The sequence below is a fragment of the Patagioenas fasciata genome, chromosome 2 (assembly GCF_037038585.1).
Source record: "Patagioenas fasciata isolate bPatFas1 chromosome 2, bPatFas1.hap1, whole genome shotgun sequence".
NCBI classification, from domain to species: Eukaryota; Metazoa; Chordata; class Aves; order Columbiformes; family Columbidae; genus Patagioenas; species Patagioenas fasciata.
In genome coordinates, this window is record NC_092521.1 from 138,000,812 (window position 1) to 138,019,426 (window position 18,615).

Genomic DNA, 18,615 nt, shown 5'->3' on the forward strand with positions numbered 1-18,615 from the left:
CAGCGTTATTTGCTCGCTTTTCTCATCTCTATGAGTAGGCAATGCTATCATCCAGGAAGCACCCTGTAAACTATATGCTCTGCAAATACCAATCAGCATCACCATACAGCCTATCTAGGATGGTAGAAGTGGTGTTACCTTACAGCAGGTATGAAATATCTATAAACAAAATTTTTTATGATTTGTATAGAATAAGACAGAAGTAATTAAGAAGTATAAACAGGAGAAGTACAAGAAATTTAGAAGTAGGAACATAACACAGTGCCTTTTATCACGTAAAGCTACTTTGCATCATGCTGTATTTGTGTATGTTCACCTGACAGGAAAGGGCTTGCTGCCAACAATTATTACACATTAGATCAGCTTTCTCAGAGCAAACATGGTCTGTGTGTTCTTACAGCAACATTTGGTCTCCATTTGTACTGGACTTTGTAATCAAGGACATCTGGCAGAGGGGAGATGCAGGAAAAGGATAAAAGTACAGAGCAGCAGAAAGGCATACAAGCAGAAGATTAAAAGGTGAAAAAATGCTTAATTAGACCAAGATTGCTAGTCTGAAGTCTTAAGTGTGAAAAGAGCTACCACTTCATACTGCTACATGCACATGTGAATTGCTGGAAAGTCTTATCTTGGAATTACTAGGTATTCCCTCCAAGTTTCTAAAACCAATTACATCAAATGGATGCAAATGAGCACTAATAATTATATCCCTGTCTATTACACATGGATTGATCTTCTCGATTGATGTGGAATTTCTTTTCCATGCAAAAAATGTAACTTAATTATTCAGGACAAACTGAAGTGTTTTCCTATGCAGAACATGAAAAAAAAAAAAGGAGGTTAGAGACTAAAGAAACTAGTTCTCCTCCACAATAACCATTTTAAAGCAGCAAACACAGACCACGTATCTCAGCCTGCCCATTCAGCTCACAGCGATTTCAGCTGCAGTGGCACAGGCAAGTTTACGCTGTGTTCATGTCACCAGTGCAGATGGTGATAGCAGAAAAGGCAGTGATACAGAAAATGTTGGGCTGCCATGCTAACACCAAGGTACATCAGGTCATCATCGGTGCTGGGTTCCTCCTGCAGAAGCCTAAAGAATTTACCTCCAGAGAAGTGGTATCTGATGACTTCAGGACTTCACAAGGACACCATAAACATTAAAAAGCAGCAAGTGTTTTTGGGCTCAGGCATGACTGGAAACAATATGGAGCAGTCACCCCTGCTGTCTTCTAAGTCTGTGTACTTCATATGCTGTGCAACTAAAATCTGAAAACAGAAATTTGATTTGCCAAGAGACTACCATATTTCTTTAAATGAATCCGTACCTTCTTCAGCGTTTTGCAGCCACTCCACAAATTTCTTCATCTGGTCAAGAAAAACACTTTTGCCTTTAGCAACGTGTGCTTCTTTATACCACTTGAGGATAGCTTCTTCACTCAGAACATCAGCTGAAATACAGATCAGAGGTTAGAAGATTTTGAACATCTGTGTAGAGAGATTTTTTTTTCTTCAAAAAGGCAGCCTAAAGTAAGTTAATATAATCATTGTGGAACAAGCTTTGCACGAACTATTTTAGGTTACGACTACAGAATATCTGATGCATATAAGGGATTCCAGATGCAACAAAACGTGTTATGTATTAGGGATTAAAATAAAGTACCAAATATTGCGCTTCTGTAAAGGACAATTCTCTATTCATCTGCTTTAAATACACTATGTATGACGGTTGGATTAAAAAAAAAATTCAGTCTGCACATCTTAAAAGAAATACCATACTTTTTCTTGCTGTTGAATCACAGAACTGTGCATGGTTCTAGAAATCTGAAGTGACAGACACCTCCTGATTGAACAGTGAAAAGACAGCCAGGAGGGAATTTTTGCAATCATTGCCCCCTAAAGGCTTTATATTGTTTTTAGATGGTAAGTTTTAAGGCCACTATTCAGACCACCCATTCTAAGGGACCAAATCAGATAGCCCAGCTGACAGTTTCCTGTCAAGTATTGAGAACAAAATAGCTGTCAGTGAAGGATTGCAAGCCTGAGTGAGAATCAGAATAAAGAAATCCTAACAAGCAGCAACAACACTTATTGTTTCCAACAGATGCAAACGTAGGGCTAGCAACAGACCTCTAGCCCCAGGAGAAAAGCTCCCACTATCCAGCCAAGCCAAATATCTCAGTAATTGACGGCTGCGGAGGCAAAATCTGGGATCCAGAATGGCATTTTGGCAGTTATGTAATGCAAGAGGCAAGAACAAACAAACAAAAAAATACCAAACTCTACTCGTTCTATAAAAAGACCCAAGACAGCTTTCTACATCTCATTAAAATTTCCATTCTTTTTTTCTTTGAACAACCAACCCTCCCTTGCTCTGCAAAACCAACTCATTTCAGCGAAGTTTCTTCATGGCTTCCTTGAGCTCCTTGGTGCCATCCCACCCACTGGATATTTGGCTGCCAAAGCACCGATCCCAACCATCACCTTCTGCCTAAAGGTTTTATTATAGCAGATGTGGCAGGGAAGGGAAGAAGGCAAATTCAGATAAATGACACCAAAACCGCAAAGCATCTGATAAAATGGGACAGAGAAGACACATTTCACATATGCTGTTGAATAATTAACAGATGGAAGCAACCAAAGACACATTTGGGCTTAATCAAGACTATCCCAAGACATCCAACAGTAACGGAATATGAAGTTTCCCTGAAAATTTGGAATTTCGTGAGTGCATGTGAGTAGAAGTTACCTTGTAAGTAAGCTGAAAACAGGGGGAAAAGGGGAGGGCGCTGGCTCTGGGCTTTTCCCAGTACATACAAATTTGCATTTAGTGAACCCTACAAGTGGCATATTCCTGCATGTTCCTGAAATCACAACCCACCACAATGAACTTTTTCTCCAATACAAGAGAAACACTGGAGCTAAGAAAGAAGTTTCAAGCATGTTGCATTGAATACTTGCCAGTAGTCTTTAGCAGCAGCTCAAAGACATTACAGCATTTAATAAATCAGGATTTTAATTTAGCAAACCTGAAAATATTTCACATGGACTCCCATGAAACTGCACGTAAAAGCTTATATACACCACAGAGTCCTACAGTTCACACACCTACATCTGCAGAATTACTCATGGTGTGTCACATATTATGATCCTTAGGGAGAAGCACAGAAAATCAGGAGAGATTTCAGGAAAGGCGAAAAAAAGAAGTAGAACAACCCCCTCCCGGGGCTCAAGCTAGAGCTCTTGGGTGTTGTGGACATTTCAAAACATGAAGTTGCTGTATAGAATAAGCTGCGGAAGCCCATTGCTGCATTACAGTCCATATTACAATACTGTACAAGGACACACCTCCAAGTAGGCACGTATCTCAGTCCAGTAGTAATAGGATTTAAGTTCATTTATTATATTGGCAGATTGTCGGCTTGATGTGTTTGTTGCCAAAGAGGAAGGGGAGAATCTCTCCCCTCCCTCCCCAAAACCTGAAACCTGATAATAGCAGCATGTAATCTCACTGTGTGCCTGGAAGATTAAAACATTCTCAAGTCAGGTGGATGGAAAATTTGCCTGTAAATAACTCCATAGCAATAAGCCTCCTACACTAACAGGGAAGAACAAGATGCATTGAACTACAAAAGAGACAACTGCAACTCTCCTTTCATTTCTGAGAAATATTATTTGTAATACATTCATGCCTCCAGTGCTCCTAAGAGATGATATTCTCCTGTCAGCACAGAGATGCTCAGTTAAACAATCATGCAGGACAGGCTGTAGTTAATCATACCTCGAGGTTGCTTTGAAGCAATGGGAACACTCGGGGATACGGGAGGAGGAAGAGAATGATCCATTTTATATATATATAGTTATTCCTCATTAAAGTTGATTATATATATTTTAATGGCTGAGGCTGAACACCATGGTTTGTGGGGGTGTGCACATCATTTTCACTGCAGTCCCAGGTGATGTCAGCCCCAGAGAGCTGGTTTTACTGCAGGTACAACCCAAACCACCCACGGCCAGAGCCTCCAGGGACAACCCTCATGGAAGGCAGGAGCTGCAGAGCAGAGACTGAGGAACCCAGTGTCTTTACTATGGGGTTAACTGGAAAGTTGCTTGAAGTTCAGGTCTCAGCTCCGTATTGAATCACCCAGTTCAAATAAATTTCTGCTTTCAACTCAAACTGCATAGCTGTTGGCAATAAAGGGAAAAGCAAACCCTGTCAGCTGCCAACACGGTCAATCAATCTCCTAAATTCAACTCTATTGCAGCTAACTCAGTTGGGAGGACAAACCCTTAAGGCAAGGGCTCTTTCAAAGCCAGGAATGTCTCTCACAGTACGGTCAGGGTCTTTATGATATATTTTCTTTTGCTGGGAAAATTTTGCATCCAGTACCAAAAGGAAATACTTGAATAATGAAGATATTTAAAGATAATTGTGTCCCACCGAAAAACAAAACCTGTGTATCAAGTGGAACCTGAAGATTCAGTTCTTATAAGCACAGGATTCCTGCAGCATTTGAGAAGCCAGTCTGCATCTTTTGGTTACAAGATCTCTGTGCTGCAGAAGAGTATCTCTGAGGCCTAACAAGGATGATGAGTGCTACTACACATGTACTTGTGTTCTGTTCTCCCTCCATATTTTGTAGAAGTTGTCTTGAATTCTAATGCAAGAGTACACAGACACTTTGTGCCTGCTAAGGGTGTTTGCTGTTCAAAGGGTGAAATTCCTCATGAAAGGAATGGTTATTAATTTCAATAGCATCAGTATTTCACATTTGAAATTTCCAGGTTGGACACAAACTAAGGAGATTCTGCAACTGAATACAATTTACAGAGTGTAATTCAGTGCTTATTTTACCAACAATTAAGGGATGCACTGAAACATAGAATGGACTAAAAACCAATATACACCTTACAGCCCATGAATAACTAGCAAGAAGGCTGGCAAACTTAGCAGATGTCACTCAGGAGAATTCAGTAATTCTTATTCTGCAACTGGCTTTTAAATTATTGGTCAAAATGCAGTAGGCAGGTTTATAATTGCACTGCCTTTAAGTAATAACCAGAGAAGCAATATCATAGCCAGGGATCAGTACAGAACTGGACAGCTTGTTTTCCTCTATAGTGTACCAGGAACATAAAGATATCATAATAACAATAATGTCAATAAGCTTTAACTGACTATAGAACTGCTTTTGCAGATTATACCTACAAGCTGGTAAGAAGCTGCCACCATGTAAGGAAAAACAGGGATTGAGCTTTCACTGGGGGAAAAGTTCCTCCTTGTTAGAGACAGAATTAAAAAACAAACAAACAAACACCACAGACTTTCAAGCCTTCTAGATGCTAATGAGCCCAACCATTCCCATCATGTTTGGTATTTCCATGTAACTCCCAGGAAAAGTAATCCAAGGGCTCTTTTGTGATGGAAACATGGGAAAGATTTAAATGCAAGATGTTGGACATGCTGATGAGAGTAGTCATACAACTAAATTTGTCAAAGCATGGGTGGCATTTGGTGCCTGTCATCACTGATGACTATCTTCATGCCCAGGAAGCACTCCCTTGTAATGAGTAACAAGCAAATAAGCTGTCCACATTCATCCTGGTAGACAGCTGAATTTCTCTCTGCACATCCACAGATACTTCAGATGTCTATATTTGTCACTAGAAAAAGTTCATTAGGTCCTCTGAAACGCAGGTTCCAACTGAAGCACAACAGGAAGGGGAACACAGGCATCTGCTGTGCGCCCTCACCACCAGCATAGCCAGTAATCGCTTTTGGGGGCTGTTCTCCTTGACTAGGAAAGAGAAGATATGCTTTTATCAGCAACTTAGCTACAATAAAGTGTATGTCTCTAAATAAAGACTTGATGGCTTGTTTCCAGTGGATATGTATGAGCTGGGGAGAGGAAGAGAGAGACCCACCAGCATGGAAATGAAGCAGAGGCAGGCAGCAGGCAGCACTCGGTCCCGGCTTTAGGTCGGCAACTTCCTCACAGCTCTGGACAAGCCAGAGCTGTGGGTGGTTAAAGCACAATAACCTCACATGGGAGAAACAGGAACTGGAGGACTAGCGCTCCCGGAACCTTCCCTGGTTAATGCCGTAGCATGTCCTTACCTAATGGACACTGTTCAACTCTAAAGCTGCTTTAAATAGACTTCCTTACTGTGCCCAGCGCTCGGAAGGTTCCTACGGCTTGTGGCCATACAGTCAGGCCAGCATTTGCCAGCAGGCAGCAGTCAGTCTGCCAAACAGAGCAGATCAAACTTCAGCCTGCCCAGGGCTGGGAAGGGCTGGCAGCCGTGCCGTGGCGCGGCCACAGACAGCAGAGAGGCCGGGGCTCTGGCGTGCTTACCCCAGGTATTCCCGGTATGAATACAGTATCGCGTGTGCTGGACATGCTGAACTTATGGCTTCCACTGACAGGCCATGCGGTTGCTCTTGCAGGCTAATACAGTCATGAATTTACAAAAATTCTGAAGGAAGTCCTACACAGAACTGTTTCTGCTTTAACCATCACTTGTTGTCTGAGCGCACAGCAGTTAGAGCAATCACTGACCGTGTCTGAAGTGAATTTTCTTTTTCCAAGAAAACTGAAAAAAGTGTTTGCTGCAGGTTGCAGTTTGAAGTTTGTCCTCAGTCATTAGCAGTCTTTACAAGTTGTAGAATTTGCAGACAGAAGAACAAGGTGTATCATTTTTTCATTTGATCACTGAAGCCATGCTATACTGACACAAGTACGGAAATAAATCCATCTGATTCACTTTTGCCTTCTGAAGCCATTATTTTAACAGTCTGAACTTGTTTGCCTTGAACATGTACCTGGACACAACAGGGCGACCAAAGATCAATACTGGGTTTCTACTCCTGCTGATTTTTCTTCTTAAACCATTTATAGCAAAAAAGTCAGAACAAACTGGCACCCAACTCTCACATGCTGTGCAAGACCATTAGTCTCTATGACAACTCGATCTGAATTAACTTGCAAAGAAGTCAACTTCACAATAAAAATTAAATCCCTCAAACTATGGCACCTGCAAGAAACCAGCGGGGAAAGTAAAATGGAAAGAATAGTCAGGAAAGCTCTTCTAGCAGGGAAGAAGTAACAAAATCTTCCTGCCAAAAGGGTTTGCACTTTCAAGGTTTCTTAAAACCAAGCTCTAATTTACCTTTTTAAACCTGCCAGGAGTTTACAGAAATGTCTTCCTAGAACTGGTTTTATACAAGGATTAAACTGCACTTGACCAGACTGTGGATGGTGCTTGGATCCTGCACATGCTTCTGGACTACAGGATAAATGCAACAAAGACAGAAAAGCTTGTTTCAGCTTTTCCTGCTGCCACACACTCCTTTGAACTATCAAAGCATAAGTTATTCCAGAGTTCAGCCTTCTCATATGCAATACCTGGAGAACATATGATTCCTATGGCGTCATAGGTGAGTGACTGGCACAGAGAATCCATGCACAGTATACAAGAGTGGATATAGACTTTTACCTTTATAAAAGAGTACCACTATCTTCTGAAAGGCTTTCATGAAGTGGATGTTGTCATAACAGTACTCCTGCACCTTCTGGAGAAGAATCAGCTCTGACTGGCCTTGAGTGCTGAACACAGCAAGCAGGGGGGCATATTGCTGAAAGGAAGAGAGGGCAAGAAACAAAATGCATGTCAGTATACTGAGAATAAAAATAAATAAAAACGTTTAATGTCTGTATCATGAATTTCATCCTTGGAAATCTGTTTCACTGAAACTTTAGATTTACTTGCCAATTGCATTTACTTAAACACATATACATAAATATCCATGAGCTTTTGTAAGATTTGCTGCATGCTGCGAGTTAAAATTCAGTACCAGTTTTAGATACTGAATTTTGTAAAATCAATTTATAAAGTCCATGTCTCAGAGTACCGCTGTTCGTACACTTCACAAGGCAGGATGATGCCAATTCAGAAGTGATGATGCTTTATTGATGTTCATAACATAAGGCATCCAAGGATGAAGTCTGTGAAAAGACAAAACTCTAGTTTCACAGGGTTTCAGAAGTCCCAGGAAATTGAACTAATTTAAGTTATTCGAGATAACTGTGATCAAGTGTCATTATTTTTTCTCATTATCACCACCAAAGTATCATGACAACCTTTGCCTTGGTAAACAGCAATGTTTTCAAAGCACAGAATTAACTGCTAATATTATTCGGACAAGACAGTATCAGTAAAAACTTTTCTGTTATGCATTTTTTCCTCTTATTTCAGATTTTAAAATTAAAAAGTATGTTAAAGGACCATATCCTGTTCACTCTTTCCTTAAAACTTGGAGTGTTTATATCCATCTCTCCAGTCTCCCCTCCTCTTTGCCTGTGACAAGTCCAGGTAAGACTGCAATCTTAAATGAAAGGTAATATTAAAAGCATTTTTCAGAGCTGAAGGGAATACCTTGATCTTCAGAGCCCCCAGACAAATATATGTTAAGTTTACCATTTAAATTGTTTTTGTACTGCTCAGTTCAGCCTTTCTTCATCATTTTCAGTAACACTGTCAGTTTGGCATTTTTCAGCTGGATCTGCAATGGTCTAATGCAGCAGAGTTCTGGTCTGTGCGACCGGCGCTGCCGATGGACACGGTCAGGTATCAAACCACCCATCACCAGCAGCACTGATGGGCACGTTCAGAAGAACATACATTTCAGGAATTCTTTACAAGAGGGTAAATTCTGAGGGTTTTACTCAACATGATCCATGAAAAAAAAAAAAAATTAAAATGCATGAAAATAAACTAAAGTTTGAAAGGCCTAGAATGTCTTTTGCAAAATAATTATCAGCTATTAATTTACAGAAAGAGCAAAAAATCGCAGTGCAACTGTAACAAGAGCAGCTGGGCATGCAGACAGTATTATTACTTGTGGAAAAAAAACCCTTAGAAAGTAACTATGAGAAATTACTACATGTAGCCAACACCAGAGGCTGAGTCTTCCACTTCTGGCAGGTACAGCCACATCTCTAGAAACAACGCCACTATTTTGTTAAAGCGTTGCAAAACTTGTGAAGGCTTTAGGTAGCAAGACTCGCTCTTTCCTCCTCTTGGCCCTGGAAGCATCCAGCTGGTATCTAGGTAAGTTGCAGGGAGGCAGGGCAATATATACTGCTGTTAAATAAACAAAATGCACCAGCAGAACCCACTCCCATCCACAGGTCTCTGAAGTGCTGCTGTGTCTGTTAAGCAATTTATAATAAAAATCCTACCTTTAGGATTTGCCACATCTGACCAATTCCCTTTGCTTTCCTCTCACTCCTCAACTGGCACAGACTTACAATTACAAGTTTCACAAGTGTCTAGCTGACTAAGAAACCATAAAATTAGTGTTCTTTCATTGCTGGCTGAGTTAAGTGGGTTATTTTGCACTTGCCTCGCGTTAGATAGCAGCAGGCCAGCAGCTGCAGCGTCATGAATCTCACACCACAGCCTTGCCAGCAGCGCAAATTGTCTGGAGGATTTCCCCCATCCATGGGGAACATCTCTTCCCTGCACTGGAGGTGGCCTAGGGGCTAAGCCCAGTGTCATGGTGAGGTTACTGGGGCGACAAAGAGCTTATCCTGTAAGATTCTGGGTTTAACAGCTTGCCCCGTCTCCTCCTGAGTTCAGCTCCTGCAGTGTGCATGGCACATGTGGCATTTACTGCTTCATAGCTGCCCCCACCCATCCAAGAACAGCTTGTTAAGAACTGTAAACTAGCTGTAAACTAGGTTAATATTCTGTGCCTTGATATGTCTTTTCAGGGGCCCCTTGCATACAGTTTACTAAAAGAAATCTAATAAATTGAAGAGACTGGTACCTGTATATCCAAGCTTTGGGAACTGTGCTTTGTGAATGTTACATGTCAGGTACAGCCATACAAGAATAAATCCCACCACCTGGTATGTCCCATGTCAAGTACGTATTTATACACACCCTGACTTGCACCACCAGGGCAAAACAACTCTATGATTGTTTCAGGGCACGTTGACACACAGTAGGGCACAGAACCAAGCTCTGTGTCACACTAACAGTGTTAATCTGATTTCTGGAGGAGGCTGACATATTGGGTCACGCGAGAGTCCAAAGAGAGGAATCCAAGATCTGTCTCTACCTATCTATAGACAGAGGATGTGAAACAAATGCTGTTCATTTTTGAAAAATGGAATGTAAAGAAGCAGCTAGCAAAGTCTAAATTGCTATTACTACTGTTTCTGTTAAAATCATACCTGTAGCTGCAAATAGTAAATACCTCATACAAAGTTGTCCTGTGTTTTCAGGCAGTGCTAACTAGAAAGACGCCTGTCTCATATAGGCAAAATGCCTTACCTAATTTAGTGGGGTTACATACATAGCTGATGGCTTGGGACAGTGAGATTCATAGGACTAAGCACCCAGTCAACAATATTTGCACAAAGCCAGCTATGTTTCTATTTTTCCCATGTTCAAATATTCCAAGAAATGTTTGTTAATTTGCCCTGCAGTACTAGACAGTAAATCTCAATGAATACTTTGTTACAACTCAGAGAGATATGATCAGTTTTTACATCAAAAGAACAAGAAAAACAATGTCTCTCCTCCTTCTGGAAACTATCTTGTCTCTCTAATGCTGTTTGGGTCACTTGAGAAGACTTCAAGGCATTCAGTTTTACCATCAAAGACTACAAAAGAATGCAAGCAACTGCATTTCTAGGATGGCTGATGTTGCTCTTGGGAAACCAAATTCAGATGAAAGGACAGCAGTGGTAGGAGCTAAACCAATGTGGGAACTCCAATAGAGGCATCCAATATGAAGAAGAAAGGAATTCAGATCAAGCTTAAGATCCATTTTACCATAAAGAATGAAGTACAGATTGCTTCTAGCCTAGGGCAAATCTTTGCAGCCCTGGCTGTGAGGGAGTATTCTCTTGCTCATGGTTTACTAGCTTAAAAGGACTAATTCTGCTGAAAAGCCTTTTTGCCTCTGTTCTCAGTTCAAGTGTCTTGCACCACACAGTTCCTTCAGACTTAGATGAGGAACACCAACCACTGCAATGACTCCAATGCCTCTGCATTGTTTTCAGGTTTTGGGTTTTTCTTCCGCTTCAGGGTCAGAAGAGTTTTTCTACCAACATAAAACAGTGACACTGCGATCTGTCATCACTTAGCAAACTACAGCCCGTCTCTATATGCATTCAGTTCTCTTAGCCATAAGGACAGTACCTGGATCAGAGAGTAACCACCCTACACAGTGCACAGGCTCTCAAGCCAGCTCCTGGCTTATTAGTTGACAAGTCGCCGAGTATCCAGCTCCCACAGTCAACATCTGAGCTGAGCAGCCCTGCCTGGATCTAACCAAGCTCTGTGCAAAGCCAGCACTGGTGCCACCTCACCATGCTCCCAAAACTTCTTTGCTTCTGGCAAAGACATTGCAAAGGCAGTTCCTGCAGGCTTCCCAGTCAGGTTGGAGCACAGCTGAGCCTCAGCACTTGCTCAGTGTTGTCCCCAAGGCAAGGAGTCTCTTGGGATCTGGCACACCAAGAAAGCGCAGCGCAGAGGTGCTCAGGCTGTGACCACTTCAGTTTGCCCTGGTTCTCTGCACTGTGCCTCAGGGCATTTGATCATCTGAACTATCTCAGTTTTGCATTAATTTGACTACAGGAGAAGGGACTAGACACAAGACACTCCGATGCTTAGCGTGCTCAGCGTCAGCCCTCAAGACTCTAAATCTCCTGGATTTAAGCGGGCAAAAACTTGACAGCTGTACAAAGTATTCTCTTAGTTCACTGCAGCCCTTCCCCTCTTCACCCACACACGCACCTTTAGGTGTTTGAGGGCTTGCTCTGCAACCAGCTCTTCCTTCTTATTCCATTCCACAGCATTCATGACACAGGTCCACAGGAGACCGATCACTGCTGGCTCTGGCAGTTCATTTCTCTTCATTTCCTCTTTTACGTAAAGCACTACCTGCAGCAGGAAATAAACCAGGAATGGTGCTGCCTTACCAAATACTTGCAGTCATTTACAAATAACACCACAGCACAGAAGTAAGAAGAAACAGAATTAGAACAAGAATAACAAAAAAGAAGCATTTAGCATTAGCAACATTACTACTACTTGACTACAAGTTTTGTCCGTCCCCTCCAACCTAACAGTTAATACAGTTAAATGAGACAGATTCTCATCAAGCATAACTGAACAAAGCAAACAAAACAAGAACAACCAAAAAACCACACAGTCAGCTGCACTTGTAAATCCAGAGGATGTTTTGTTGCTTTAGTCTTAAGCACAGGGTGAACCGATGAATAAATTAAAATAATTTTAAGAAAAGCAGAACTATGAGGTGCTCATATCTGTTCCTCTGTACCTACTGTTGATTCAAGTCTTTCACTATGATTGTATAAACAGAAGTTGTAAAAAAACCCACTCTTTACCTCTTTAATTGGGCATTCCTGAGAGAGACGTTCTTGTAGCTCTTTTTGAAGTTCTTTACGAGTCCCCAGTGACTGCTGAACTCTAAGGAAATCTGAGAGCTCTTTTAGACCTGCTTCAGTAAAATACTTGGCAAAATGGTCCACATTCTGCCGGTTGGCTGGAAATAGTTCCTAAAAAGACAGAAATACTCACTGTTAAATAAATAACCAACTGTGACTCTTGACAGAATGGAAGGAACATTTTTTAAGAATGAACAATGGGGAACCACCTGGTACTGCACTTAAAAAATTCAGTGCTTGTGTTAACACTGGAAAAGTCAACACTTTGTTCATAATGTTGTTTCATTAAAGTGGAAGGCTAAATGATGGTCAGTTATGCAAAAAGCCTAACACCCTCTCCACATGAAATGCATGTACTTATGAAGACCTGTGACCCTAAGATGTCGCTCAAAACAGAGAAAATACACATTTTCCAGATTCCAAGAGTTTTGTAGGGAAAGTACAAAGGAATAGATGGTAAAGCCATTATACGCAAAGCACACTTACCAAGCCCTCCCAGTGTGTCCATACATTTACCTCTTAAGAAAAATACACTTAGCAATACACATATGGCCCCAGCACCCTAGCCCGATGTCGCTACTGTGCTGAGCAATCATTACCACTAATGCATCATTCAACAAATATCTCAAAAGCCACCATGTACTGTTAACATTAACTCCTGTAGGCATTTCTGACTCAAAGACACCGTCAACTTATGATTTATGAAAGTCCAGCTACTTAGAAAAGTTATAATGATTCTTAAAAATTGCTACAGCAAATGCCCCATCTTGGTAATGAATCCACGGCATTTGCCTACCATCCAGTTCTTGCTGTCTAACAATAATTTGTGGGATAGGTAACACTTTTTTTACAAAGAAACTAGAGATCCTCAATCTGTTTCCTTACTGAAAATGAGATTAAGAAGAAACTTTCATGACGACAGCTATCCTAGGCAACATCATCTGATACATTATAGTTGTTTAATATAGCAGCATAATGAGAGCCAACAGCTGAAAGTTTCAGTCAGTCAAGTTTGAAACAGAAATAAGACGCAGTTTGCTTTTCTTCCCCCTCTCTAATAAACAGTGTAATTAGCCCATTTCACAGCTTTATCGCAAATTACTTATGACTTGGACTCTTCAAATCAAATACAAATTGAAGAGATGAAGGGGTGGCGGGGTTGCTTCACTTCTGAAAGATTCTTGCCAAATCATAAATTATAGAGGTAGGAACAGGAAATGCTGCTGAAATTCTCCAGGCAGCGCTACACAGGATGTAGCGCATTTGACTGGATTATCACAGCAGCAATCTTTTTAAGGATTAAAAAAAAAAGCCCTATTGATCTTCAGAAAGACACTGCAAGAGAACGGCACAAAACATTGCTGCATATTCATATATCCTCTTAACAGCTTGGGCCATTGCTACAAACCCAGAACACAGGTTTCGAGTCCAAAGGCTGACAGCCTTCCTGCATTGCTGCTACCAGGTCTGCTGGCACCATTGCAGGACCGGTTATGCTGCCCAGATGGCTATTGCTGCAGAAAATGAGCTTACTGTGCTTTTGCTATACTATTTAAACACTGTCGCTTTGGAACCTATATTCTAATCACAACCCTTTATTATTTACAAAAGTAAAACATGTTTCCAAAAAACCACAAGTCCTCATGCACAGTTGCAAGTGGTGTGTGTTTTGTTAGCAGTGGTTAGAAAATATCCTATTTAATTAATTTCCAATCCCTATATATGTAGTCTCTCAGAAGGCATTTAACTATAGAAAAAATAGAGACAGAATGTAAAAACATGTGGTATTTAATATTCCTGAACCTGTATCAATGCTACAGCCATAACAATACTGCTGTGATTCAAAATATTTTAAAAATGTCAAGTCAGTCTGATGGAGAGTTAACAGGCTTACAGCAGACTACCATCTGCATTTTATTTGCTTCTAGTTGAAAATACATTGTACTTACTAGCAATCTCTTATCGAGGTTGGCTTTTCTTAAAGCAGAGGTAACAGAATTGGCATCTTTCTCTGCCATCCATGCTTTAAAAAGCTTTACAGCAAAAGAGGCTGCAATCCCTGTTTGAGAAAAAACACAAAACCATGCTTCAGCACTTTTCAACATGAATCACAGATGGTTATAAGAATTACAAGGTTACAAAATGGTTACAAGAACAAGGAATGAAAATACATTTATGACAACAGGACCAAACACGTGGAGATGAAATGCTATTTTTTTTCTTTAATGCAGTATTATTTTTCTGAAGTATCCTAGATTATTTGAAAAATCTTTTCATTCTGTATTGCCCATCACTATTCAACTGTTCAAAGATCTTCTTTGCAGTTGTTTTTCCTACCCTTACTAATTTACAGACTAAGTCCAATGCAAAAGGAAAAATTGTGTTAAATCAGGAAATGAAGGCACAAAATAACAAAGAATAATCAGAAATAAGAACTGAAAAAAACCAACCCATATATTCAAACAGCATTTAGGAAGCCCTGGAATAGGGTTAAATAACTTTGCAACTTCAAGGTAACTAATTGTACCTTGTCCTCCTAGTAGCTGGTAGAACCAGGCACAAATGCTATTTTAAATTGAAAATTCCTTCCTCAAGGCACAACTTAATATTTTCTGCATTGGATCAAAAGAACTCTTCTTCCCCTAGCTGTAGCTTTCCTGGGGGAGCTAACATGCCATTAGCCCCACACCTCCTGTTTTCCCCCGGCTCGTGTTCCTGGAGCTCTGCTCTGGCTTCTCAGCTGCAAGTGGGGACTGTGGGGAGCTGGGGGAACCTGCAAGGTCTGGGAGACCCAGCTCATCCTTGAGGAAGGTCCCCTCTAGGCCGGCTACACTTCTCCATACTACGCTCATCTCAAGATTTACCGTGACACTGAGGGTGGAGATAAGGATACCAGTATATCATACTATGCCACAGCCGGTCATCACAATTTTCTGCTTCACTCCCAAACGGTCCTGAAGCTGCAAGAGCTAGATGGGACCTACTGGTAGGAAGCAGCTTCGTCATTCTTAGCCACTTTATGGATAGAGATCCATTCTTATTTCTAGGATACACTGGCTAAATGAGTCATCAAACAAGAACAGAAAAGACTATTCGCAGAGCAGCGTTAAGTTTCATTAACATTCATTACAGATCTTGACTGTTACGACAGTTTTGGCAACCTTATTGCAAGAGCTTAGTCATAAGGCACAATCCTTACAGAAGGACCATATGGAACTATAGGTGCACAATGCCATGCAAGAGAGGTCTACAAATACTACTTCGGGCTTTTTTCACATGTTGTACAGCAGGTTCCAAATGCAACCAGCAGGATGCAGCCATCAGAAGTACTGTTGGCTGATGAGTCGAGACTGACAAAGCCTGGTCTACCAACAGCAGACCTAGGTGTAATGCCCATCTGTAGCTGCTAAACCTGCAAGAACAGGTCAGCATATCCGATGGGCTCATAAGTTCAATACCAAAACTGAGTGGAACACTCCGGTCTCTGTCACCAAGCACTGTCCCCAATAGCCATGTCCTGAACCCTTCTTCAAGTTTTAGCTTAAAACAAATTTTATGCCTGTAAAAATGTCAGAGGGAGGTTGTTCTACAGCTACCCACATGTTTTCAAACTTCTAATTTACAGTCCAAATTTATCGTCAGCCACTTCTTATGCTCTATTCATGTGCTGCCACTGCCTTTTCCTTTAAGCAGCTCTTCTCTTTTTCCATTTGTTTTTGGTTTTCTTTTTCCCCTATTTGCAGAAAGCTGCTTCAGCCATTCATTTTATTGATTAACCCCATTAACCGCTCTTTGCATTTGCACTGGTTTTTCAGCATGAGTGACAATAAGGGCACACATAACTCTGCTGAGGTTTCACCATTGCCTAGACCTTTCTCTGTTTCTGCTAGAAATACGTCAGCTACCCCCAAAAGACATTTTTTCCCATCGATACATCACAATAAAAGTAATAACACTGAAAAAGGGTAATCCTAAAATAAATTAGGTATTTGTCCCCAAACTTGATGGATCTCCTATTAGCACTATCTGTCCTCTCTCTCTTTCAACCAGTTCTTTGCCAACGTTACAATTGCCACACTGATCAACTGCTCCCTCAGATAATTTTTTCCTTGTGTATTTTAACCTCACTTGCCTGCAGTATTGATTTTTTGTAAATCAAAGTATAAAGCTTATTTTTATATGATCTACCTGTTTTAAGCCTTAATCTTTTTCCCGTTTTTCATTTATCTTTGCATCTTTAATTATTCTTCCATAAAAGATCTATTCCAGAACACTGATTGAACAATCTTTTCCTGAAATGTGACACAGGTACATTTTAGTATAGATAAACCAAGAATCAACAGTATATGTAAGCTCCTGACAAAAGTCTAGAGCGCCTAGAAACATAAGTGTATAATGCAAATACAATTTGTTCTAGGATCTGTATATAACAATTGCATTCTTTAAATGCTAAATTTAAAATATAACAAATTACACGCGTTTTAAAAATTTGAGTTAACAGATGACTCTTGTTTTCCCATAACTAGACCCATAATAGACTCTGATTTAAAAAAACTGCAGGCCATCACCCTAAGACATGGATTAGTGCTTTTGTTTGAATTTTCTCCCAGTTCAATTCTGATTCCAAAAGCTGTGGGTGATGATAGAGCAAAGCTGCAGCTGTGGCTTTTCTTTCTGCAGCATTTAGAAAACAAATGTAATGGTTAGCATGCTGCAAATGACAACACGAAGTTAGAACACTTCTTTTTTAAATGAAAGTTAGAATACATTTTAGCCAATATATAGCTCTGTAACAAAATCAAAAAGATTTCATGAAAACCTGTTTGACACTGACAGTGCATTTGCGATTATTCCAGGTACTCTAGTGGAGAAAGACACTGGAAAAATCAGGACTCCAAGGTAGCTACAACTAACTAACTAAAGAAAACCCCCCCAAAAAATAATCATCTCAAAAATGCATTATACCCTAACACTGAAAGAACAGTTACTCATTATATGGTAAATACAAATGCATGGGAAAGTGTATCAAACACTGATCACTACTGGTATTAAGGCAAAGCAGGGGCTTGAATTCTTTTTTACCTTCTGCAATACCCAGCTGGCCTGCATGTGCTCTCTGTCCCACTTCACGCTCACATGCACAAGATATTTGCAACACCTGAAAAAATGCTAGTAGGCGTATATCAGGAATAGATGTTACAGTTCACACTTTTTAGTACCACTATAAGGCATATATTCTACAATTCTGCACACGTGTATAACTTCCAGAAAACATAAATCCTTTAGGGTTTACTTTTGGTTTTGTTGTTTTTTTCCTATGTTTGACTGCCCTCTTGTTAGATTTCACAAAGCATGTTGGTTGTTGCTGTCTGTATAGGCTTCTGCTTTAAAATACTGATTTCTGTTGCACAGTTGAAGGCTTCCAATGTATAAAATATGTTGCAATAAAATACATCCCTGATTAAAGATAATGTAAGAAAAAAAATATTGTATAGAACATTACCTTCTTTGACTATATTGTCAGTGAAGAGGCTTGTTAAAATTGTAGCAGGAAGAGTCCCGTTGGCTAACAGGATGCCAGAAAGCATTGCCAGCTTTGTCTGTTCTGTCTCAGTGAAGGCTTTAAGAAACAGCAGAAGCTGTGGATCAGACAAGAAGGAAAAAAAAAAAAAAAAAGATATATTTGAGCCATAGGCAATAATAACAGGTAGAGATGAATATTAGCAGACAGTTTTATTTCTTATTTCTCAACAAGTCCCACTATAATTAATAGCAATCACGTCAAAATCTGTCCTGAAGCATGGCGGTGCCATTTCACTGATCACTTAAAATTTCACTTTGCATAAGGATGCAAGCATGTGCAATACAGCCTTACTCAGGGAGACGAGGCCTGTCTTCTCCAAATATACAGATGTATGTGTAAAAATAAAAGTGCTCGTTAACGGCTTGAGACCCACAGAAACTACAGGATCACAGACCTGCTGATTTCAACAGGCTGACAGGCGCCTGCACATCTTCAGAGCGGACTAAGCCCCACACAGTCACAGTTCCTTTTCTAGCTTACAAAAACTATTACTCATGTGAACAATAAAAGGATGAGAAAGTTTCCTGTTTTCCTTTTGGGGAAGGG

General features: G+C 40.5%; 1 protein-coding gene across 4 annotated transcripts in view; it reads right to left on the reverse strand.

Annotated features, from left to right (window-relative positions):
• Positions 1-18,615, reverse strand: part of BZW2 (basic leucine zipper and W2 domains 2) — a 57,022-nt gene that overhangs the window by 782 nt on the left and 37,625 nt on the right. For all 4 annotated transcript variants that reach the window (XM_065830231.2, XM_065830232.2, XM_071805081.1 and 1 more), the window contains 6 exons: positions 17,989-18,124; positions 14,435-14,544; positions 12,426-12,596; positions 11,812-11,958; positions 7,498-7,636; positions 1,329-1,451 (listed from right to left, as the gene is read on the reverse strand). In XM_065830231.2, the coding sequence (XP_065686303.1) occupies positions 1,329-1,451; positions 7,498-7,636; positions 11,812-11,958; positions 12,426-12,596; positions 14,435-14,544; positions 17,989-18,124 (826 nt within the window). The remainder of the gene's footprint in view (positions 1-1,328; positions 1,452-7,497; positions 7,637-11,811; positions 11,959-12,425; positions 12,597-14,434; positions 14,545-17,988; positions 18,125-18,615) is intronic.